We start from the raw sequence: 26,368 nt of genomic DNA, 5'->3' as shown, positions 1-26,368 counted from the left end.
TTGGAAGGTTCTGAAGCGATTGTATTACCCTACCTGTAGTAAATGAGCGAATTTGTTTCTTGATTTTTTGGTTTAAGATAGCTCGCAAATTAATATTGCGTTGATTTTGTGTGTGAGTTGTGAAAAAAATTGGTATGACAGACTTTGTCAGCGTCTCAGTGAATGTACTGAGGAGGGGTGAATGTGTTGGTGTGACGTAGTTGGTGCCGCGCTGTGATTGGTTGATTGGAGAAAGGTATCGTGCACGGATTCGTCAATCAGTCCGACAGTAGAGTTACGCGATTGGAAGGTGTGGTGGTTGAAGAGAATTATGGGATTGTAGTCATTTTCATGATTGGTTGTTCTTTCTTTACTCTTGTTTACTGTTTGCACTTGCTTAGTTTAATTGAGTTTGTTAATAATTTTTGTTTTGGACATCAGGTTTGAATAAATTCAGTCAAAAATGAATTTTTGTAAAGCTTTGAAAAGTGCGCTGAGGGGTGATGAGTATATTCCGGCACTTGAAGGAGAGGTTTTTCCACCAGAAAATGCTCCAGAATATATTGTGTTTGAAGAGAGAGGTGCAGGAGCATGTCTTTGGTTGAAACATTGGGTCACGATTACAAAGAAAGAAGGTTGTCTGGCTTTTCCAGAACACGGTACATTTAATTTAAGAATTTTAGATAATCTAAGGTCAAAGATGTACAGTTTAAAACCTTCACCAAGACCAGCACAATACGAAGCTTTAGCAATATGGGAGCTGATAGCAAAACAGCAACAGGCCTTAAAATTTGAAAGTAGAATGAAGAAAGTAGAAAAAACGTTAGCGGAAGCAATATGGGATGAAGAGCAGAAAAGGTGTAGAGTAGAAACATTACATGGGGTTAGATTGTTTCCTCAAGAAAAAAGGAGGATGAGATGGAAACAAAAGATGGGAAAAAAAAGAAAAAGGGTTCAACAGACATTAAAGAACAAAACCTGAAAGACTCGAAAGGAGTCATGTTTAATGATGATGATGAAATGGAGGAAGACAAGATAATTTCTCAGATTTTAGAGACCTATCCTCCACCAAATGGGACTCAGCGGAATGATAATGAATCGAATGGGAGTGGAATTAGTAATACAATTCCTACTGCACCATCGATTTCAGAATCAGCGAGGAGTATTCTGGACAATGAGAGGGTTCAGATGCAGAGTAGTTTTAATGACTCATTGAGTAACAGACAACAGTTCGAAATGAAAATTCCTGAAATACAGCCAGAGGCTCAGACTGAGAGGACAACTACTAATTTAGTGTTGTCACAAGGTCAGCAAGGGATGAATTTAAGAGAGCCTGTTCAAATACAGATTCCGCAGATGCAGAGTATTGGGGCAGGACTGATGCTGAGGGTTGGATCCTTGATTAATCCAGATGCAATGACTGTACCTATTATGATAGGTCCGGTAACTCCATTATATGCTTGCATAGATAATAGTGGAGTGAGTTCATTAATGAATGTGCAGAATAGACAAGGACCAAGTTTGAATGAGACAAATTCTTTAATAGATTTGTCATCTGTTGAGAATTCTGGAACAATATTTTGTAATAATCTGGGACAGACAGCAATGGTTCCGCAACAATGTGTGAGTTCAGGACGAGAGTGAGATGCAGATGCACAAGCTAATGGGGTTTCTTTGAAAGGTTTGTCTGCACAAGAAATAACAAAAATGGTTGGAAGATTTAAACAATTCAAAACCACAGGAGAGAAAGGATAAAGAGGAAGATACGATGAACAGATTGAGACTGAACATGGAAGGGAGTGAACTCTTAGAAGGAAAAGTAGGGGTGAACAGACTTGAGTCCTATACTGAAGCTAGGCTGAGATATCTATGTAAAATAATTACTAAGGGAGCAGAGAGAGTTTATCAGCAGCTACAAGAAGTAGCAGACGAGTAAGACATTGACTTGTCAAAAATTAAAACTCTGAAAAGAAGTTACAGATTAAACTTGGAGGAGGAAGATTTTATTCACATGAGGTCTATAGAAATGAGAACGCATCTTAGAGAATTACTTGAGAAAGTACAGGTTTGGAGGGCAATAGATAAATGGGAGAGCAGATGGGACATGAGAAGAGAAAGACCAAACAAAGATGATGTGACACAGGCAGGAGAAGCAGTGAAAATGCTGCCAATGAGAGAAACACCAGGAGGGAATTTTTTACATGTACCTTGGAACAGGAGTGATATATAAGTTTCATGAATGACTAAACAAGGCTGAGAGAGAAACCGATGGAGTGGTACCAGCAGACAGATAGGTTTGTGAAACTTTCAACGTGTCTGTGGGAAGGCTTGAATACACTTTTTGACATTGTTGTCCCAGCAGATTTGTGGATTGAATGCAAGAGGAGTGTTGATTGGCTGACAAGTGAACTGCAGAGGGATTTAAAAACAGGTGTGCCATCTCCTGAAGTAATGAAACATTACTATAAAGTAATTGAGATTCTGAAAACGAGAATTTTGCCGATTGGCAGAGCATAGATAGAACATCACAGGAAGGAAAAGAATCAGTTCATGCATATTATGAAAGATTGTTGAAGGCATTCAAACAATTCAGTGGTGCAGAAACAATTGAGAAAGAGAGCATGAATCATTTGGTGCTCAGATTTGTTGAAGGGTTGAAACCAGAAGTAAGTCAAATGATTAAGAATCATTTATTTGCTGGCAAGCAAAGCTGATTGACGAAGTGTTGCAGTATGCTAAATACAGTAGTGATGAAATTGAGCTGAAGCACAAAAAGCTGAAAGAGAAAGCAATGGTAATGCAGATTAAGGCTGCACAGACAGGATTGCAAGGAAATTTTCAACAACTACCACAGGAAAATGGTTTGTTTCCCAGTCAAGGTTGAGGTAGAGGTCGTGGTGGAATGATGATTCTGGTAGTCAATAGAAATGTGGATTTGAGTTCAGTGGTGATGCAGGATAAGCAGAAAAGGCGAAAGGTGTTACCTTGTCATATTTGTGGATTAGTTGGACATTGGAAAAGACAGTGCCCGGTGTTAAATCAGGGAGGAATAGTACAGCAGACAAATGGTGTCAATTCATTTCAGGGCATGAGAGGACCTAGAATGGAAGGTCAAAATCAAAATTTCCAGAACAACGTGAATAATATGCAAGGTTTTCAGCCTATACAGCCAATGCAACAGATGCATAATGTACAACCACAGGTACAACATGCCACAAATGCAACAAATGCAGCCACAGGTGCAGATGGTGCCTGTACAGCAAACGCACATGCCGAGACAGGTTCAAATGATACAGAGCCCGATGGAGCAGAAGCAAGTAATGCTTTTGCAAGTGGTCACACATCAGAGTGGTTTAAACAAAGGTGTAAAAACAGCTGAACAATTTCCTTTACACAGTGAGAATGAAATAAAATCTGAATGGCCATTGGATAGTTCAGATGAGGAGGAGTATATGATGGCCGCATCATTAGAGAGATCCTTATGTGAAGGGTGAAGTACATAGTCATGAGGTTAATTTTCTGGTTTACACAGGAGCGACACGCTCAACAGTAAAAACAATAGAAGTTCCAGACATACCAGTTTCAGAAAGGACAGTGCAGATAGTAGGAGTTGCAAATAAATATTTGGTCAACACGCTTACAGAACCAGAGATTACCATAGCTTTGTTGTTTGTAATTCCAGTCCAGTGTCATTATTGGGAAGAGACTTACTGTGCAAGATAAGTTGTTCGATTTTGTGCTCAACTGAGGGAATTAAAATTGAGATAAACAGTGATGAAGAGAAAGATTCGTCAGTTGATGTTGGGAGAAGGACGAAGTCTTGTGAATTAGCTTTGCTGAATGTTGATGATGATCAGACAGATGACAATGAGCATGCAAATGAAGATTAAAATTTGGAAGATTTAAATAATTTATTTCCAATCTTTGAAAAGAAAGATTTGCCGATCGATTTGCAGGAAAGAGTTAAATCGAAAGTTTGGGATCTTTCAAGTAAAGACATTGGTTTGATTAAAAGAGGTGAAGGAGTCAAAGTGGCAGTGAAAGAGAATGTAGTGTTTCCACAGACTGCGCAATAGCCAACGACAAATGAAGTAATTGAAGGGATAATACCTTTGATAGAACAATTCTTGGAGCAGGGGGTTTTGAAAGAAATAATGAGCAGTCCATGTACTTCACCAATAATGGGTTTGAAAAAGCTGAATGGAAAAATTCATCTTGTTCAGGACTACAGGAAAATAAATTACATTGTTGTGAAGTGTTGCCCAGTTGTGCCAAATCCAGCAGTGATAATGTTTCAGATTCCATGTGATGCAGAATGGTTCACGGTCATTGATTTGAGAAAAGCTTTCTTTTCAGTACCTCTACATGAGGATAACAGATATCTCTTTTGTTTCAAGTTTCTGACCAGACTGTTGGTGTAGAATTCGTCAAGGGTTTTCAGAATCACCATCAAGTTTTAATCAGATTTTGAAAAATGTGGAGTCACTGGTAATGCCTTACCAATCAACATTAGTACAGTACATTGATGATTTGTTGATTGTATCAAAGACAAATGAAGGTGGTAGAGAGGATACGATTGAATTGTTGCATTTTCTGGGAGACAATGGTCATAAAGTATCTCCTGCTAAATTGCAGTACTGTCAGCAAGAGGTGAAATATTTGGGACATTTGATTGAGAAAGGGTCAAGGAGAATTTCAAGAGAAAGAGTAGTGGCAATAATGAAAATGAAACTACCAAGTTCTCAAAAAGAGTTGAGGATGTTTTTGGGAATGGTAGGATATTGTAGCCATTGGATTCTACATTTTTTAGCCATTTCAAAGCCACTGCAGAGACTGACACACATGGATGTTTCAGATCCCATAATGATGGGTGAGGAATGCATGAGAGCATTTACTAAAGTGTGAGAGAGTTTGTGTCAAGCACCAGATTTAGGTATGCCTGATTACACAAAACCTTTCTTATTGTTTTGTCAAGAGAGAGATGGATGTTCTTTGTCTGTCTTGACAGAAACACATGGTGGTGTCAATCGTCCAGTAGCATATTTTTCAGCTACTTTGGATAATGTTGCATCAGCCTTACCCAGATGCTTAAGAGCAGCTGCAGCCATTCAGCAGATTATAACTCAAAGTGAAAACATTGTGATGGGTTATCCTCTGACAGTGATAGTACCTCATTCAATAGAAATGTTTTTGACTAGGTCAAAAACATAATACCTTACAAATGTAAGGCTGAAACGATATGAGATAGTGATTCTTGGAGCACCAAATGTAACTATCAAAAAGTGCACAGTGCTTAACCCAGCAACACTATTACCAAATGAAGGGGGGAAGATCTAATTAGGATAGACGATGTTGAACATGATTGTTTGGAGGTGACAGAACTATGCACCAAACCAAGAGATGACATTAGATACACTTTTTTGGAAGACAAATTCTATTTGCCAATGGTTCTTGCTTAAGAGGCAACAGGGGTGTCTTAAGAGCAGGATATGCAGTGTGTACAGTTACTGGCATACTAGAAGCTTTATGGCTTAAAGGAGTAATTTCTGCACAGGTCGCAGAATTGGTGGCTCTTACTAGAGCGTGCCTACTATCGGACCAGGTGAAAGTAACGATCTACACTGATAGTCAATATGGATTTGGTATTGTACACGATTTTGGGCAAATTTGGTCACAAAGAGGGTTCCTGACTTCTTCAAGTTCACCTGTGAGAACTTGGGAAAGGATACATGATTTGTTACAAGCTGTACAGAAGCCAGATAAAATTGCTGTTGTCAAATGCAGTGCACATCAGAGAGGACAGGATTATGTAACATTGGGAAATGTTGTCTTATGCAGACCGGGTTGCAAAACTTTGTGCTCTGAATGGGATTTCATTCAAAGGAAATTGGGAATTGATGTCTGAAAATGATGAGATATATGCAAATTTCACGATGCAGATAGTTGAGACATTAGGGGGCATATTTATACTCCGTTTGCGCCGATATTGCGTCATTTTTTTTTTACGCAATTTCGACGCAAAACTAACTCCATATTTATACTTTGGCGTTAGACGGTCTAGCGCCAAAGTCCATGGAGTTAGCGTCATTTTTTAGCGTGGACACCTACTTGCGTTAATTATATGCAAGGTAGGCGTTCCCGTCTAAAAAATCGACTCCGAGGCATGTGCGTGGGATTTATACTCCCGGGCAAAAATCACACCCGGGAGTGGGCGGGTCAAAAAAAATGACGTCCGGCCGCTTTTGCGCCGTTTTTTTAGCGCCTGCAAAAGGCAGGCGTTAAGGGACCTGTGGGCTCTGAAGGAGCCCACAGGTGCCCCCCCATGCCCCCAGGGACACCCCCTGTCACCCATGCCCACCCCAGGAGGACACCCAAGGCTGGAGGGACCCATCCCAGGGACATTAAGGTAAGTTCAGGTAAGTGTTTATTTTTTATTTTTTTTGTGGCATAGGGGGGCCTGATTTGTGCCCCCCTACATGCCACTATGCCCAATGACCATGCCCAGGGGACAGAAGTCCCCTAGGCATGGCCATTGGTCAAGGGGGCATGACTCCTGTCTTTGCTAAGACAGGAGTCATTTCTATGGGGGTTGGGAGTGAAAAAAAATGGCGCAAATCGGGTTGAGGCGAAAAAATTGCCTCAACCTGACTTGCCCCATTTGTTGACGCCCAAGCTCCATATCCCCCTACGCCGGCGCTGCCTGGTGTACGTCGTTTTTTTTAACGCACACCAGACGGCGCCGGCGGCTAACGCCGGCTAACGTCATTCAATAAATACGGCGCCCGCATGGCGCTTCACAATGGCGTTAGCCGGCGCTAATTTTTTTGACGCAAAACTGCGTTGGCGCAGTTTTGCGTCAAAAAGTATAAATATGGGCCTAGATGAGCTGAAGGCCATACAGAACAAAGTTCCAGAAGAGGAGTGTAGGGACTGGATAAAACATCATTGCATACAAAGAGAAGATGAAATTTGGGTAACAGTTGAGGGAAAAGTAGTCTTGCCAAACAGCTTATTGACACAAATGGCTAGATACTACCATGGTAAATGCACATAGGAAGAGATGCAATGATCAGGAGTTTTAAACAGTTCTGGGACAATCCAAAATTCAGACAAGTGGCTGAGCTGGCTTGCCATAGGTGCATAATTTGCCAGGAGATGAATGTCGGCAAAGGAACAATTGTCAACATGGGACACATAGGTATGGTGGGAGGTCCATTCAGTAGAATGCAATTGGATTTCATTGAAATGCCTGCATGTGCTGGTTTGAAATACGTGTTGTGATTTTGTGTTTTTCCAGTCACTGGATTGAGGCATACCCAACAAGGAGAAATTATAGTCTTGCAGTAGCTAAATTGCTTTTGCGAGAACTAATTCCCCATTTTGGTTTTCCGGTTTCAATTGAATCAGATAGGGGAACACACTTCAATAATCAGGTTATTAAGTTGCTTTTTTCTGCATTAAACATCCAGCAGAGACTACATTATAGTTATCGCCCAGAAGCTTCAGGTCTTGTAGAGCAGATGAATGGAACATTAAAATCACGATTGGCCAAAGTATGTGCATCGACAAATTTAAAATTGCCAGATGCTTTACCACTAGTGTTAATGTCAATGAGAAGCACTCCTGATAAGAAGACTGGGTTGTCTCGACTTGAGTTTTGATGGGGAGAGCAATGAGATTGCCAGCAATACCTGCAAATGCACTTGTGAATATTACAGAGGATATGGTGCTAGATTACTGCAAAACCCTGGCTGATGTAGATTGGCCTTTCTCTCATCAGGCAGAAGTTGCAACAGTACAACAAATGCAAGGTCATGGTCACAGTTTGAGAGCTGGAGACTGTTGGCTTATACGAAAGCACGTAAGAAAGTCTTGCTGGCGGGCGTGGCCAAGGGCGTCAAGATGGCGTCGCACTCTAAGAGTGCTCTGGACCCCTCCGTCATCCGCCCGGAACGGCAAGCCGTGCCACACCCGTAGCGGAAACCTAGGAGACCCCTTGTGGGTCCTGGAGTGCCGCGGGACCTGAAGCCGAAAAGTCGGAAGAAATCCGACGCCGGAGGGTGCCCTGGAGAGGGTCGGGCCCAGAGGCGAGAGAGGAGCGGAGTGGGCGAGGCTCGAGGCAGCCCCGCGGGACGGAGAGCCGAGCAGTGGCCGGAGCCTGGGGCTGTTGGAGCCGGGTGCGGTGTTCCAGGCCCCGCGCGCAGATGCGCCGAGCGAGGGACCGGAGGAGCGAGGCCGGGCGCTGCCGGCCGCTGGTGAGTCGCGTCGGCGACTGGGCCCAGGAGGGGACCGCTGGGCCCGAGTTTGGGCCCCGTGGCTAAGGCGGGCCCCTGGCGTGGGCTCAGACGGACTCTGAGGGCCCGGGCCTGGGCCTGGACCTGGGGCCGCGGATGAAAGTCGATCCTGGGCTCCCTCACCTGGAGGAGGTTGGTGAGCGGACTCGCCGCAGGAGCGGCGCGTGCCCTGAGCTGCCGGCGGGGCCTTTGCCCTGGCAGACACTAAAGAGAGCCCAGTCCAGCGGGGGAGGCACTCGGAGAAGCGAGGCCTGCCCACGAGGGCCATCAGAGAGAGAGGTCCGGGACCTGAGGTCTGAACCCCCTATCTAGTAGGGAATGGATACCTGAAGAACCTAGGTTGGTGCTGGGACCCTACTGACTCCAGTGAAAATCCTGTTACAGCCCCGAAAGGGGCACTGAGCGGGGACCCCGATACTTGCACAGGGACCTGGCCGACGCCAGAGGTGGGCCGAAGCGGGGACTATCTCTCAGTCCTCATCCTGCAGCGAGATCCCCGATACCCCCTGAGCGACTTGCCCCCAGACCGGGAGAGAGCAAGGGACAAAATGGGAAAGTACAGGGCCACCAGGCAGCCCCCAGCCTCGCAGCAGAAAATTGAACAATATACCGTCCCAGCACCCCCCCACGGGGAGACTACGACGCTATCAGGAACCTCCACACCAGACGGAGTAAACGCAATCCTAATGGCTATTCAGTCCTCGCAACTGGCAGAGGAGTCCAAGATAGGAGAGGTCCGTGTGGACATGGGTCTCATTAGGCAAGACCTTAGGAATGCTGCAGGCCGCATAACAGAGGTTGAAACTAGAGTCTCACAAACGGAAGACGACCTTGCTGAACTTAAAATTAAAGTGGCCCAACTACAATCCCGAACTGGCGAACTCCACCGAAGGGCCGAGGACGCTGAAAATCGCTCCAGAAGGAACAACCTGCGCTTTGTGAGATTCCCGGAGGGAGTGGAAGAGAATAAAGCAGTCGAGTTCTTGGAGAGCTGGATCAAATCCTGGATGCCAGACCAGTCACTATCACCGTGGTTCTCGATTGAAAGGGCTCAAAGGTCGCTGGCCCCCCGGCCACACCCGGGGGGCCCGCGTCGGCCGATGATAGCTTGCTTTATTAACTTTAGAGACCGCGACAGAGTTCTCGTAGAAGCCAGACATGTGACCGATCTCCTATGGGACAATCACAAAATCCTGGTGTTCCAGGATTACACCCGCGAGGTACAGAACAGACGCCGGTCCTACGAGCGGGTTAAGCAAAAGCTAAGAGCCATGCAGCTCTCTTACATGTTGTTGTTCCCCGCACGCTTGAAAGTCATCCTAAACGGAAAAGCTCACTTCTTCGACTCACCGGAGGAGGCATGGACATGGCTGACGGAAGAGGCTCCGAGGCCTATCAACAAGCCTAAGGAACAGGCGGGGGCTTCGGCCGGGGACCATTCGCTCCCCCGGAGGGAGTGGAAAAGAAGCCGAAGACGCGGAGGCCAAGGCGGAACAGAACCGGCGACCCGGATGAGTGAAGATCAGGAGGTCACGCAGGAGTTGAACACTGAGACAGCAACGGGATCCATTCCGGATAAAAGAGACACCAGCCAGGGACCTAGTGGCGACGACCCAAGCCTGTCCTAGGCGCTGGGCGGAAGAACCTGTTTGGCTTGAACTGGACGGCGGGGCCCGGCTGGAAGGGCGCTTGTCGGGGGCTCACAGAGAATATACTGAATATTTGCTGCGAGACTAAGCTCTGATGCTCGAAAGGGGCACTTAGGCTAACCTTCTAAACAAACATTGCAGGAGATCCGTGTTTCAGGAGGGGTCCATCACTCCACACTAATGCCAGGTTTAGTAGATAGAACTGGTTAAAATGGGTTTTAGGGCGACAGATGCTTCTTGGGTGGAAGTATGGGGTGGGGGGGAGTTGGGAGGAGTTGTATTTACACCACAGTTACAAATTAATGTATGCTTAGGTTTCTTGACCCGTGAGGATTCCCTTTTTTCCTTTTTCCTTTCTTTCCTCTTCTTTCCTGTCCCGCGCCACAAAACACCTGGAGAGGCACCCCTTTGGCACGACCCAGCTCACATTCACTTAACCTCACTCATATGCCGCTTCCAATGATTAAAATTCTGTCCTGGAATGTAAACGGCCTCCTGGACAAAATTAAGAGATCAGCGATATATAGTACCCTGTGCAGGCATGCCCCCGCGGCGATTATGCTACAGGAGACGCATCTCCTTGGAACCAAATGTCCCATGCTCGCTAGAGGGGGATATGATAGGGTCCATCACGCGGGCTTCTCTAGAGGCTCCAGGGGTGTGGCTATATTGCTTCACCGCTCTCTGCCCATTACAATAACAGCCACACGTGCCGACACACAGGGTAGATACATAGTGGTGGCTGGGCTGATACATGGGAGACCCATAAACCTAGTAAGTGAATACGCCCCTCCCGGAGGGTTTGGAGACCTTTCTGGCCTCCCTCAAACAGATTATAGCGGACCTTCCCCATTAATTGGAGGGGATTTCAATGCAGTATTACACCCTGAGCTAGATGTAGCAGGAAATAAAACAGCCGGCCGTTCGTCCAGAGCGTCGACGCTCAGAGACTGGGCAGATAGCCTCGGTTTGTATGACGTATGGCGAACCTGGCACCCCAGCGCTAGGCAATACACGCACACGTCAGCGGCACATGGGTCACATGCCAGAATAGACCTCCTATTCGCCCCCGCACTAGACATAGTTAACGTTACGGGAACAGAGATCCTTCCACATGGGGTGTCCGACCATGCACCGGTACAGGTGCACCTTTGCAATGCCGATCCGACTCACAGGCCCACTTGGAGGCTAAACGCTTGATACTTACAGGAGGAGGAGTATAAAGAGGCAGTGAGAACCCGATTGATACAGTACTTTGAAGATAATGTAGGCTCAGTGCAGTCGCCGGGCCCGGTCTGGGCAGCATGCAAGGCAACAATTAGAGGCCACGCCAAACACCTCATCCGAGTGAGGGAGCGAGCTCGTATCTCCCAAATAGCCGAACTAGAATCGCGGACACTACACTACGAACGCAGGCATCTGGCCTCTCCTTCGGTCCAGGGCCTTCGCCAGCTCCTGAAAATGCGCGAGGAGGTCAAGGCCCTCACCTTAGAATCAGCCAAGCTCATGTGGAGGGCCTCCACTGCCCGAGTATATAGATGGGGGGACAAAAGAGGGAAACTCCTGCACTGGCTGGCCACACGTCCTATGGCTAATAGAATTATACCCGAAATCTCGGACGGGTCCGGAGGGCTCTCTAGAGCCCCTAGGGACATTGCACAGAGCTTCGCTGCTTACTACGCATGCCTGTAAAAAAGAACACCCACGGACACAAGCAGAGAGGGACTCTCCCGTCCTAGACGAAATCACCCTTCCAAAGGTATCATCCACAGTCAAGGACGCGCTCGACGAGCCATTAACCCTAGAGGAAGTGACAACTGCAATAACCGCACTGGCCTCGGGTAAGACCCCCGGCCCAGACGGCTTACCAGGTGAATTATATAAAAGCTGCGGCGACGCAGTAGGGCAACACCTCCTCAACATGTATGAGGAGGCCGAGAGCAAGGGCCATTTCCCAATAGGTATCGACCAAGCCACAATTACTGTGATCCCTAAAACCCAACCACCATCACGGAACTGTGTGGACTATCGCCCTATCTCCCTTTTAAACGTCGAAGTTAAGATACTCTCTTCGATCCTCGCAGCAAGGCTAAAACCTGCCCTCTCAGCGCTGATCCACTCAGACCAATGCGGCTTCATGCCAACCAGGAGCACCAGGCATTGCATCAGACGCCTGCACCTGGCCCTGGCGCACCGTGATACCCTGGCCGTCTCATCGAAAGCTCTTCTCCTCCTTGATTTTGAGAAGGCGTTTGACACAGTGGATTGGTCATACCTACATCAGGTCCTGAGGGGCAATGGGATTGGCCCCAGATTTAGGAACCTCGTGAAACTCCTGTACTCACAGCCGACGGCCAGAGTACAGGTGAATGGAACGGTGTCGGACTCTTTCCCCATAGGAAGAGGCACGCGCCAGGGTTGCCTCCTATCCCCACTCCTTTTCGCGCTAGTGATAGAACCGCTCGCCAAACTGCTCAGAGAGGACCCTCTGATTGAGGGATGGTCCTGGCCCTCTGGCTCTGAAGACCGCGTGGCCCTCTATGCAGACGAAGTTCTTGTATATGTCGCAAACCCAGCCGCAAGCGGTCCGCGTATTCTGCAGTTGCTTGATCTTTTCTCGGAAGCATCCGGCCTCACCCTGAATCACAGTAAGTCCCTACTTATTCCGTTACACCGGGCGAGGGATAGCATAGATTGGCAGCAAACCATCCCCATTCGGCGAAACAATTTTAAATACTTGGGGATCTCAGTCTCCCTTGTACCAGAGCTTGCGTGGGAACTCAATGTGGCACCCCTCGTAGCTAAAGCCAAGACAGACCTTCTGCGTTGGCAAACCCTGCCCATTAACTTACTTGGGCGAGTGGCTCTCTTCAAAATGATGGTCCTCCCTAAATTTCTCTATCTGCTGCAAAACTTCCCTTTCCGAATCCCCAAGAAATGGTTTAAAAACCTGGATTCTATGATCCGTCAATTTCTATGGAAAGACGCCCGCCCGCGACTGCCACTTGCTACATGCCAACGTGGCCTGTGTGAGGGGGGCCTCGCGATGTCAAACCTATACTACTACCACCTCGCAACGCAACTCATCGTGGTGAACGACTGGGTTAATGGAGGCTGGTCGGACCCGGCCTATAGACTTGAGCTCTGCACGCTGCAATACGCGGGAGTATTCAATGCCCTTTACAGATGCCCAATTCCCAACTGCACCCCAGAGGTGACCAAGGTGACGCTCCTGGGATGGAGAGAGGCCCAGAGGGTCACCGGTTGGTGGAAACGGATCACTGGTCAAATCCCACTATGGCATGGTAGTCTCCTGACCAAGGTCAGGAGACTGCAGGGATTCCGGAAATGGGATGAAATCGGAATCTCACACTTGGAGATGTCTGGGAGGGCTGACACATGAAATCCTTTGAGGGCCTCCAGAGCACCTTCTCCATGAACAAGTCACAGTTCTATAGATACCTTCAGATTCGTCATACTCTAATGACGCTCATGCGTACTGACGCACCCACGCCAGACCACTTAACAATGGAGGCCAAAATACTGATGGGCAAACTGGACAAGGGAGGAATCTCACAAATATACCGCTCATTGATTTCCAACACCCTTAGTCCTTTGACCAGACTTCGCAACAAGTGGGAGGGATGGGTGGGTAGAATAGAAGAAGGGGACTGGAATGATGCCCTGGCAGCCCCCGGTACCCTAACTATATCCTCCAGGCTCCGTTTGATACAGTCCTACTTCTTACACGCCGTATACATGTCACCCAAGAGACTATGCGAGGCGGGCCTCCGCTCCACAGCTGCCTGCCCCAGATGCTCCCAGCCAGGAGCAGATTTCTACCACATGACATGGTTGTGCCCGATCATAGAGAAATACTGGAAAGAGATTGCAGCACAAATCTCTGGGGCCCTGCAAACAGACATACCCCCCGAATCCCTCCTGTTCCTACTGGGGGTGGAGGGAGACACAGATTTGGGAAGAATGAAGAGAGCCTTTGTGGGAATAGCATGTCTGGTTGCCAAGAGGGACATCATGACCAAATGGATGACAGAGGGAGCCCCATCCCCAAATAAATGGAAACAGGGGATGGACTGGTGTGCACAACAAGAGAGAGTGGTGCACGAGGCCAGGGTTGCCTGGGCAAATACGATAAGATTTGGGGAGGTTGGGAGGCCCTGGGAGAGGACTAGGTTACATGGGATCCCAATTTACACTTACGTTCCAAAACCAATTCCATTGACCAATCCAAATACTTGTGGGCCTGGTCCTCCTGCTCAATCTCGTTCTGGGCCTAGGGGAGACCTACCCCGCATAACTAAGTGGGGTCGACTAACAAAGGGCAAACTCATGATCGAAATTGGCCGCAGGGCACCAAAAACACCCCCAAAATGTATACCATATACCATGAATCACTCGTGGACAGGAGACACTCTTTTCACCCTTTTCACTCTTTTCCCTCTTTTCCCTTTAATCAACTCTCACGCCTTTTTCCTTTGGGTTTGTTTCTTCCGTATTGCTTTACCCATCTCAAGTGATCCTATTAATTCCGAAATAAGTTTTATGCGCACAGTAGGGCGCTATGCAATAATGTGCATCACTTGGCTTGGCAATGTTTTTGTAAATCTCTTTTTGGAAAACAATAAAGCATCTTTATCAAAAAAAAAGAAAGTCTTGCCTTGAGCCACGGTGGAAGGGACCTTATCTGATTGTGCTCACTACAATGATAGCTGTGAAGTGTGCTGGTTTGCCGAATTGGGTGCATGCGAGCCATACAAGAAAGGTGCATGATCCAACAGAAAGAGAAGAAGAACTCTTGAGATTACCAACAGTTGAGAACATTGGGAATAAAGAGAAAGAAAGTGAGCAAAATAGTTGAAAATGACAGAGATGTGCCTACTCTTATAACAGACGAAAAAGAGCAGAATACTAAAGACGTTGAACAACTTGCAAAAGAAGTAGAAGAAACAGTTCAAGAATAAAAAGATAAGACTGATTTCAATCCGAGGAGGGTGTCCAAGAACTAGGTGAAACACAAGAATCACCAGAAGAAAGATCTGCTCAGAGGAGGGTGACCTCAGAAGCAGGTGGTTTGACATACCAAACCGAAGAAAGGACAGACCCCATTGGGAAAGGAACTGAGGGTAGTCCCGCCCAAGTGGATTATACTCTTCCTGAACCATTTGTGGGAACGTCAGAAGAAAAAGGACCAAAGGCAAGTGAAGACTCAATATTGAGAAGGTTGTTGACAAGAAAGACATAGAAAGAAGATAATTGGCCAGAGAAAGGTACAAAGAGTGGAAGGGTTGATGTAATTCCACCGATTCAAGAGAAAAAATAATTGAATGAAGGAGAACACACTAGTAGAGAAGAAAATGAAAGTGGCAGGAGACCGAAAAGGAAAAGAATTGCGAGTAAAAGATGTGTTGGACCTGAATGGGTGTATTTAAACACAAATGACTGGCAGGAAGAATTTTTTAGCTATTGTTTTGACAGAGACATTGAACATTTTTGCTTTGAAACATGAAGACTGCAAGAAAAGACTTTGGGAGAAGAAAATGAAAAGACAAATAATACTACTTACTGGATTAGACAAATAAATTCCTAGATCAGACAAACTGCTATACTGAAATTGACAAAGAGTCTGTCCAAGAGTGAATTAATTATTGAAAGAAAAAAAATTAGGAGGGATTTTTGAAGTGTTTGTTTTGAATTTTTGAAATGTTTGTTTTTTATTTTTTTTAGAATATAGAAAATATAAATAACTCACGTAACCAAAACAGTGGAATTAGTTGTTGTAAAGTGTTTAGTGTTGAATTGGCGGTAGTGAGTTTGTTAATATGTTTATTGTTTGTAGGAGTGTCTGTTTAGAGATGGATGGAGCCAACCAGATTATGAAAATTGATAGTTCTTTAGATTTGACTGATAAATCACTAACGAAAGATAAATTTAGAATAGATGTTAAATACTTACACAACTAGAAAGAGCTTTCTTCTAATGTTTTCTATCACTTATTGCATGTGTGTGTTGAGGTGATGGACGCGAAAGATTGTTGTGTATGTACACAGATTTTGACTTCAGTGGAAGGAGGAACTACTTATCATAGCCTACCCATGACTTATGCTATAAGTTGTAGTCTTTTGCTAATGTGTTTCTATAATCAAGAATAGATTCAGTATTTCTATTCAAACTATGACATGGTATTGTCATTTGTACCTGTCATAGGTTATTTGATTAAAATAGCCAAATCAAATAACATAGTAATTATGAAAGATTTCTTTGAGCCTACTTTAACTTTTGGTACAGCTTTTGCCCATAAGAATAACTTGACTTGTTTAATAACACCAGTAGAAAATAAGTTCGTAGATAACACAGAAGATAGAATTAGAGAAATAAAGGTAAGGATAGATAAAGGGATTATAAGTAGAAAGTCTGGAATAGATTATGTTTATACTAACATTACTAAACAAGGAAAACTAATGATAGATGCTGAGCATGTAGGAAGACTTTGTATATATAGACCTTGGAGTAAGAATTATAGAGTGTTTGTTGGAAAGACTGAATGTAGACATGTTTTATGTTCAGGAGTAAGCAGGATTTTATGATGAATGGACAGGATCCCCCAGTACCTGGGATTTATTATTTTTATGGGAGAAATGCATATTACTGTCTTCCTAGAGTATGGTATGGCACATGTTATTTGGGAATAGTCTTTCCAAAAACCTATCAGCTGGAAGACTTGAGTAAGATTCCTGAAACAATGAAATTTCAAGTGGGACACAAGTGAGAATCAATTTCTAGCATTGTAGGAGACATTTTTGGGGCTATAATTCCTTCAGTGGGAGTAGTCTTGAATTCAAACAAAATACAGAAGTTGTCTACAATAGTAGATAACATGTTGACAAGATATTCTGGAGCTATCATTCTTCTAGACACAGAATTGGCTGCGACAAGAGCTATGGCACTTCAGAATCGCCTTGCATTATACATCCTTTCGGAGAAAGAGGGCGGATTTTGTAAATTACTTGGTTCAAATCACTGTTTTTCCTTTATACCTGATAATTCAGGTAAAGTTAAAAAGCTGATTAAAAATTTAACAAATACTAATACTGAAGATTTAAAAGAACTAATAATAACTACAGTTTGGGAAAAAGCTGGCAAAAGGATTAAAGCTGTGGTAAATTGGTTTAGCAATGTGGGAAGAAATATTATTTTGTCAATAGCTAAATGGGTGTCAATAATTCTATTTTGTTTAATTAGCATTTGGGGAACATATAAAAAGATAAAATGTTTTAAGAGAATGAGATTGGAAAAGAATAGAAGAAATTTTGAGATTCAAGTGAATAAATTCTACAGAGAAAATAAAAGAAGAAAGAGAAATAATGCAAACATAAATGAGACAAAATTTTGAAATTGATTATAATAAATGAATATATTATAGATTGATGTGATGACATAAATAATCATCAGAGGAGGGATTGTGCGAGTGTGAATTTTCTAATATGTTTATTAATGATTTTGTGTAATTAAAATATGTAATGAATTAACTTGTAACGGGTGACTTTTGAAAATGGTTACCACTGTTTGTTTTCTGTTCCTAACTGAGCAAAACTCTAACTAAATGGTGTGGTTATTTTCCATAATTCAATGCTTATATAAAAGTGTTTTCAAAATTTTAGTAGATGTGTCCACAACTACCCCTAGTGGGTTGTGGCATTATGTCTTACAAGGTCATGTTTTAACCGAGCATTGCATAAGTTGAATGTCCTATTGTTTGAGAATGTTACTAATATTTGGTCTTTCCTCGAGGATGGAAGTAAAGTGAAACAGTAAAAGTTTCTTCCTGAGACAAGGCGCTTGAGAGGCGATGAAACAATGGAGCTACAGACGAGACGGAAGAGGAAATGTTATTATTGAAGAACATTTTCTAATTAGTGTAGAATTGTTGTATTTTAGGTTATCAATTTATTTGTTGATTGGCTGAAGTGTAACCACCCCATAGATTGACCAATCATAAACTTTTTAGGATTTTGGATAACAACTGGGGTAGGATTCTTTGGGGGCAGAAGATGACCAGAGAATTCAATAGAGTTAGATGTCGATTTTTCGAGTCCTATTTGCTGAGTGGGCTTAGCTGTCGTTAGGCCCAAATCTTCTGATGACAACTGATGGTGTCCTCTAGCAGGAAGTAAACTACTTGCTGCTTCTATTTCTATTATTGGCAAAATATGTTATTGTAATGAAATATGTGTCTCTTTTGTTTTCCAGGTACCAGCTGCAACTTATGATTTAATTGCTACATATTAATCATTTTTTTTTTATTATTAACCCGAGTTAAAGAGTTTTTCTAAATGTGTGTTACTAAATTCTTTTCACATGAAGCCCAATATGTTGATGCTAATTTGTGGTTAGTGAGGGAACTAATTTTGAAATGCTCATTACATATTTTGAGATCATTTGAATGCTGTACTAATGTATATTTTGCCATTATTCCCGGTTTTGGTATTATTAATAAGTGTGATTCTTCTGGACATAATTTGTGTGGTTGTCTTAATCAAGTTGAGATATATAAGATGTTCTAATCAACCATTATCGATCCTATACGCTTACCATTTGTGTTTGAGAGTTATTTTCGTGACCTTAGCCTTGTTAATCTAGGGAAATACATTTTATAATTCTACTTAATAAAGTGGTGTGGTTATTGAGTGAGGTTTAATATCATGGTTTGTGTTGATTATTGTTGATGCTCACGTTACTCATTGATGACATCCCCTCAAACCTATGTTGCTTCGATCCATCATCATCTGGTGCAGAATCCACTATTCAATTTAAATAATAGCTAGGATTCCGAGGCACTGCAGCAGTGGAAAGAAGTTTGTGATTCCCTGCAGATTCCAGAACTTTCTATCACAGAAATGTGGGGAAAATGTGTTTTTAGTCAAGGTTTGGAAGACATTCTGGGTAAAACAACCTGGTGAGGAACTCTCAAGTCACCCCATCTTGGATTATCATAGGTGTCTAGTTTTCAAAAAGGTACAGGTTTTCTAGGTTGCTCTAGGTGCCGACTGAGCTAGAGCACAAAATCCACACCTATCTACCTTGCAAAAAAACAGTTAGTTTTGAGTTGAAAAATGGGTTGTACCCATGTTGCGTTTTGGGCCATTTCCTGCCACAGGCACTAGGCCTAACCACACATGTGAGGTACCACTTTTGTTGGAATACTTAGAGGAATGCTTGGTGGAAGGAAATGTGTGGCTCCCAGAGATTCCAGAACTTTCCATCACAGGAATGTGAGGAAATGTGTTTTTTAGACAAAGTTTGAGGTTTGTACGGGATTCGGAGTAAACCAACCTGGCGAGAGCCATGCAAGTCACCCTGTTCTGGATTCCATTGGGTATCTAGTTTTCACAAATGTACATGTTTGCTAGCTTTCCCTAGGTCCCGGGTGAGCTAGGGCCCAAAATCCACAGCTCCCTGCTTTGTAAAAAATGGGTCAGTTTTGAGTAGAAAAATGTGATGTGTCCATGTTACTATTTGGGCTATTTCATTTTTGTGGGCACTACGTCTGCCCACACAAATGAGGTGCCATTTTTATTGGAAGACCTAGCGGAGTGCTGGGTAGAATGAAGTTTGTGGCTCCCTGCAGATTCCAGAACTTTCCATCACAGATATGTAAGTAAAGTGTGCTTTTCTAGTCAAAATTTAAGGTTTGAAAGGGAATCTGGGTAAAACAACCTGGTGAGAACCATGCAAGTCACCCCATTCTGGATTTCCCTAGGTGTTTGGTTTTGGCACAAATGTACAGGTTTGTTTGGTTTCTCTAGGTGCCCAGCTGAACTTTGGCGCAAAATACACAGCTACCTACCTTGCAAAAAAAACTCAGTTTTGAGTGGGAAAAGGATGTATTCATGTTGTGTTTTGGGCTATTTCCTGTCAAAGGCACTAGGCCTACCCACACAACTGAGGCACCGTTTTTATCAGAAGACATGTGGAAGAACATAATAGCAGGATATTTGCTATTACCAATTGGTTTTTGCTGCATTTCTGCCTTCCAAATATAACCCAGTGTGTAAGAAAGAAGATATTTTGAAAATGCTTGTAAATCATATGCTCCTATGCGTACCCACAAATTTAGAGATGTGCAAATAACCACTGCTCTTACATTTCATACCTTGTGCCTATTTCAGTAATACGTACGTTATCTTGATACTTATTTTTCACTCTACATATTTCACCATATGAATTGGTCTATACTCAGTTCACAATGAAAAACATTGCACGGCACAGCTCAGTTGTTGGCTCAAGGAACTTTGGGTTATTTGAGGACCTACCAACCATATATATCCCCACAACCAAAAGGGTTTAGCAAACGCAATGGTACATTGCTTTTGTAAATTGGCCATTGTGACAAAAAGTTACAGATGAAAATATTGTCACAAATGGCAGTTGTTCCTACTATTTTTCAATATCTTTTTAGTTCAACACTTAGGGGCATATTTACGAGCCCTTTTACATCATTTTTGCACCACACAATGTGGTGCAAGAGTGATGCAACTCAAAAATGAGATTAATGAAGCCACCGAAGGCCACCTTGCTTGGCCCTAGGTGGCTTCATAAATCTCGAGTAAAGCAACACAGCGCAATGCAGCGCAAATCGCTGTGTTGCCTTACTCTGCTCCAGGGAGGCGTTTTATTGGTGTTGCGTGGGTGTTCCCACGCAACATGCATGCATTTTCACACATTCCCAGACTTACTAGAAGTGCTAGATCTGGAAAGGCACCAAAAACGTACGCCTCTTAAGTTGAGACTTCAGAAGGAGAAATATCTTTATTTCTTCTCATTTTTCCCTCTTTCTATGTGTGCTGCATTCTGCACACATAGAAAGAAGATAAATCCTGAGGGATTTGTTTTTTTTGCAGGAAGGTGCCCCTTCTTTTGTCTGTAGTGGTGCTAGGTAGCTCATTGTGCGCCAGCATGGGGAAAGGACAAGAATGCGATAAATACCGTACATTCCTGCCTTTTACCTGTAATGCAGCGCAGCAAAGTGACTTGCTGCACTGCGCCACTTGGTCATAAATATGATTCTTAGGGCCTCACATACAAGCGACCTGCCCCACCGATGCGTCACTTTTTTTGATGCACCAGCGGCACAGGGTCATATTTACAAGGCCATGTAAAGCCACCTTGCATGGCTTTTCGTGGCCTTGTAAGTATGGCCCCCTTCCATACATTACTATGCATAAAAGGGGTGTTCCATGGGTGTTGCTGTGGGTGTTTCCACGCAACACCTATGGAATCTGACACATTCCTAGATTTACAAGGTTTCATAAACGTGGGGATGCATCCATTTCCTACACCAACCCAGGAGTGGCGTAAGGGGGGCGCAATGGGGAAAAATAACTATATTTTCCTCTTTTTATGAGTGCTGCATTCTGGAAAAGGAGCAAAAAAGGAGTAAAACTCTTCTTGTGATTGTTTTTGTGCAGGAAGGTGTCCCTTCCTGCACAAAAACAATCATCTCCGCAACACAGGAATCCTAGCACCATGGTGCAGGGGTGCCAGCATTGGTGCATGGCAGCAAGTTGTGAACCTGTGCAGGGGAGAAGGACAGGAAGCACTGTATCTTGTAGATACAGTGCATTCCTGCCCTTTTGTTTAGACACAGGGCAGTGCAAAAAGGCTTGCAATGCTGCCCTGCACCAAAACTCTGTAAATGAGCCCCTTAGTTTCTTAGGGAAACCTTGAGGGATCTACACATAGGACCCCTTGCTGAATTTGGAATTTTGCCCACTTTTAAGAAATATATAGCTTTCCTTGCATCATCCAAGGGTTTTATACTGGTTTCTACAACAAACTGTAAGTAGGTTGCAAGCACAAAATTGGGAAAAATAGGCTACCTCTTTGAAAAATGCTAAAACTGTGGTTACATTTTTTTATTTTTTTATTCAGCTCTGCATGTTCCTGAAAGCCAGGAAGATGGTGACTTTAGCACAGCAAATGTTGGTTGATGGCATTTTTATGAAATAAAAGAGACACTTTTAGTCAGAGAACTTTTTTCCCTATTTTTCCCTAAAAACTCAAAACGTTAGCTATATTTTGGCTATTTTCTCAGTCCCATCCATGGTAATCCACAAACCCGGGTACCTGTAGAATATCCAGAATGTTGGAGAGAAAGGATTGACACTTTATGTGGACAAAACGTATATTTGCCTAAGCATGAACTACTCCAATAGCCAAAAATGAGGCTCAGTACTAGGGGGAGAAAGGCCCAGCAGCTAAGGGATTAATAAGATCAAAACAAATCAGGACACTTTCGTTGGTGACTGGAAAATGTTAAATGTTTTCTAAAACCCAATTTCCACACATTATCGTTTGTGCACAATATAGTTTGATCAGTAAAACAGCATGTCTCTGAAAATGTAGCTGCCATGTGAATGGAAAATGGGCTGTCTGCAAATGAGAATACACTACCACACCATGCTTTAGTAATATGTTTGCAGCAGTGTGTTCCAAAAATGAACCACTGGCTACATACTACACCAATTTAACCCTCCTTCTGAATGGGCTTGGGTCATTTGCTACATGTTTTCTTTGTGTGACATTTAGATTTTTTACAATCCCCATGAATTCAGTGATGGGCCGTGGGTGGCACTGGTCTGACTCTTTAAACTGTTGCAGCACCACTGACAGCCATTCAACCTTCAAAAATGCTCTCCTTACCCATTTTTACACCTTTCTCTTCAGTTATTAATGTGCTAATTTACACACATATTGGCTTATCCCAGTCTACCAACCCAACACCTAATTATATATATGATAACCTTTGCAGCATTCCTCCCTGTATTTATCCATTCAAAGCCGATCTTTCATTTAATATATGGAATGAATAGAAAAACGAGCACAGAAAAACCATGTTAGAAAAAACAAATCATAGAATACCAATTCTAAGGAAAACGTATTTTAAAGAAATACAAACAAATAAAACATTAAAGAAACATTTTAGAGAAAGATAATTTTAAGGAAAATAACAATTTAGAATAAACTTGAGTGGAGTTTAGGGGTAGTGAGGTTTTATGGGGTTCAGGGATAGCTGTTGTTTAGGGATGCTGAGGGTTTTGTAGGGGTCAGGGATGGGTGGAGTTCAGGCATAGAAAAGATCTTTGAGGGTTGAGAGTTAAGTGAAGTTAAGAGGAGGTGATGTTTTTAGGGAGCAGGAATAGGTGGAGTTTAGCTCTGTCGGGGGATTTGAAGATTCAGTGACTGGTAAGGTTTAGGGTTGGTGAAAGGTTTTTAGGGTTTAGTAATGAGTGAAATGTAGGGGTGATGAGGCATTTTAGGGATCGGGATGGGTGGAGTTTATGAGTAGAAAGAGCTTTAGGGTTCAGGAATGGGTTTAGATGTATACATGCGTTCTAAATGTTACCCATCTACTAACGTCTCCATCTATCCACTTACACCCTGTGGCCCTCAGATAATCAGTCAGAAATCTACCTTGCCAGTTTCATTCACCCATCTTTTTGTGTCTGTCCATACATCCATCCATAACTGTCTTCCATTAATACAGTCATTTATCATAAACGTGCTTTTCTATACTCCTGTAAACTAAGGCACATATCCTACGCACTTTAATCAGTCCACACGCCCTACATTTGCAATCGCTCTGTCCCACCCCTACAATCAGTCTCTAAATGCACCTGTTCCCTTCCTTATTATAAAGATTCATCTAGTCTCTAAATCATTCTTTCCTGCGAATTTCATTTTGCCCTATTCATTCACGCCGAGACCCCTTGATATATCATCCATTATGGTTCATCTTTCTGTACATGCGCCCATTCAGCCATCATGGCATCCAGCCACCTATTCATCCTTTAACACTGCATTCTATCCAAATTCACACAATTGTAACCTAGCTCCCACCCTTCAGTGCAGCTACACACCCCGAGCAGGTATTAGTTGACTCGTCCCCTTTTCTCCAACTGCGCAACGCCTGTATTCCGCACACTCTTGGTATGCATGTTTATACCAAGGCACCCACCCACTTCTAAATCTATTTCCACACCAGCCACACGTGCCTTCTTCGCCACATTAAATACCCTACACCCTCCTCTATGAATCAGTTCGTCTCTGCATCATCCTCCCACACACGATGCTTCTGCTCCCGTTTCCTCCCACTCAGCCCATCCCATCTTCACTCCTGCGCATCCTTTAGTTCCCAAGTGCGTCGCAGGCGCAATCCAACACAAGCCCACTAGGGGGTCTTATAAGGGACCATCCAGGGCACATCAGAACCCCTGGAGAGGCAAATCATCACCATTCCGGTGGCTTGACCCTCACCCACTATGCAAAGCAGCGCAGGACAGCTTGGCACATTCCTGCGCGCACAGCAGAGTCGCCCTGGTAAGCAGGTCATGCTCTCCCAGGTCAAGCCCCTCCCCAACCAAGGCCAGCTGCGCTGCGGGAGTAGTGAATGCCCGCAATGGCAGACAACACTCACCGATCTCCCCGAGTGTCTCTTCCAGGAGCTGCGGTTGAACATGTCGCTGCTGCAGCTGCGAAGTCAGTGGCAGGCGGAGCACTGAGCCTGGCTTGTGCTGATCAGACAGACGCTACTAAGGGTAGAGGGTCCTTGCGCTGCTGCACGCGCGCAGTATCCAAGATGCCCCTGCGCCGATCTCTCTCACCGATGAGAATCCGTAACCTGCCACTTCCGGCTGCTCCTCCCCCGCAGCCCGGGACACCGAGGGGTGGGGGATGCAGAGGGAGCCTTACAATCCCCCGTCAATGTGCACCCTTCAGCAGCAATGCCCCCCTCTCGCCAGTCAGGCAAAGCGAATCCACCAGCACTGACGGAAATCCATGGGCTCAGGCGTCTTTGGTGAGATCATCTAAGATCAACTCGAATCGCGCACAGAAGTCAAGTAAAAGCAGGGGGAGGGCATAAAAGTAAGGGAAAGAGAACGATGTAGCCGTCTAAGTGGTCTGTGGGAGCCTAGTATTCGATTACTGGGGTCACCACGATGCGAGACGCAGCTACTTTCAGCTTTGAAAGAGAGCTTCATACAGGTGTTGAACAGAAAGTTGTAGGAGAGGCCCTTTAAAGAAGAGAGGCCTGCAGTGAAACAAATTTTGATTTACAACTTTGTCTAGTGACCTTGAAGAAGAGCCCTTCAAGGTTATAAGGTTGACCACGCTGGCTATTTAGAGAGATTACAAAGGGAGAAGAGACAGAAGGAGAGAGGCAGACAATGGTAAGAAACACAGACAAATATAATCGCGGAAGGGAGTGTGGTTGGTGTGAACATTTTTGCCACGGCTGCTTTTGGTTCCCCATGCGACCTTGACTGAATGTACTACGAGGCGCTTCAGGTGGCCAACAAGAATTTCCATAGGGACTTTAATGAAGATAGTGTATGCCATGTATTCGTGCTTCTTCCTCAGCCTGGTGCAGTGAGGTACCAGGCATGTCACAGCGGAAGAAGCAGCATAAATGCTAACAACCCTTTGTCCATCACTTTAAAACATTTTAAGGTTCATTAACTTGTGGATTATCACTGCTCAAGTCTAGGTCAACTTCTCCTTATGCAGGTTTTAACTCCATAGCGAAAACACTTTTGACGTAACTGAACATTCATTTCTTGTAGTAAAATACTTTTCAGTGTGGTCGTGGGAAACACTTTAGTAGATTGACTCCATTTTAGTAGAATGACTCCTTAATGGATGAAATGGCATTCAGCATCCATGAGATCTCTCAGCAGTTGTGGGTCATATTCATCTCATCAAAAATAATAGTAACAAAATAGTAGTAACTTGTGGTTACATCAGTTTTGTAGCTTTATAAATAGTAGGCGTTTCATTGCAGGTTTTCATGAGGGGAGCAGCATTATACCTTTCATCTTATGAATGGCAGCACCAGGCTTCTGGGAAGTATGTGTGGATTTTGTGGTGAGTGGGCCATGAAAGGCAAGTAAACATTGGTAATGTTAGGCATACCTATTTCGATTTCAAGTTATGATTTCTTGCAGGACCTTGAACAAAGGGAGTAAGCAAAAGATTTGCGGCTCAATGTTAGCATACCATTTGGAAAGGAGCGAAATGAGTACATGTTTTGACTGGATGTGCTGATTTAATTATGGAAGAACATTTTCTCACACAAATGTCGAGAGTGGGGTTGTGAAGAGGATTCCTTTTGGGAAGCCACCTACATTTTAAAGATTTTGAAGGGATCCATGGAGTGAAGTTTACATTTTATGTCAAGACCGGAGGCTCATATAATGCTTCTCGATCTTGCTTTATTTAAACAGCAGCAGTCAAGAAACTACAATTCCCATGAGGCTTAGGGAACGGAAAGCCAATGGGAATTAAAAACGTATCGGCAGATGCACCAATAGGGATATCAGGAATAGTATAATCACTACGCTTGACTGAAACCAGTCCTCTTGCTTGCTG

General features: G+C 44.0%; 1 protein-coding gene across 4 annotated transcripts in view; it reads right to left on the bottom strand.

Moving 5' to 3' along the window:
• The window catches only part of PRICKLE2 (prickle planar cell polarity protein 2), a 1,019,428-nt gene extending 994,590 nt beyond the window's left edge, over positions 1–24,838 (bottom strand). For 2 of the 4 annotated variants that reach the window (XM_069206504.1, XM_069206506.1), the window contains exon 1: positions 24,417–24,622. In XM_069206504.1, coding sequence (XP_069062605.1) covers positions 24,417–24,458 — 42 coding nt within the window. In that variant the 5' untranslated portion in view covers positions 24,459–24,622. Of the gene's footprint in view, positions 1–24,416 lie in introns of all 4 variants that reach the window. The other 2 variants (XM_069206505.1, XM_069206507.1) reach the window with 2 other exon arrangements.
• Positions 24,839–26,368: the final 1,530 nt, after the last annotated feature.

The sequence above is a fragment of the Pleurodeles waltl genome, chromosome 9 (assembly GCF_031143425.1).
Source record: "Pleurodeles waltl isolate 20211129_DDA chromosome 9, aPleWal1.hap1.20221129, whole genome shotgun sequence".
NCBI classification, from domain to species: Eukaryota; Metazoa; Chordata; class Amphibia; order Caudata; family Salamandridae; genus Pleurodeles; species Pleurodeles waltl.
The sequence above is the reverse complement of the archived record's forward strand: the minus strand, read 5'-3'. Positions and strand labels throughout refer to the sequence as shown.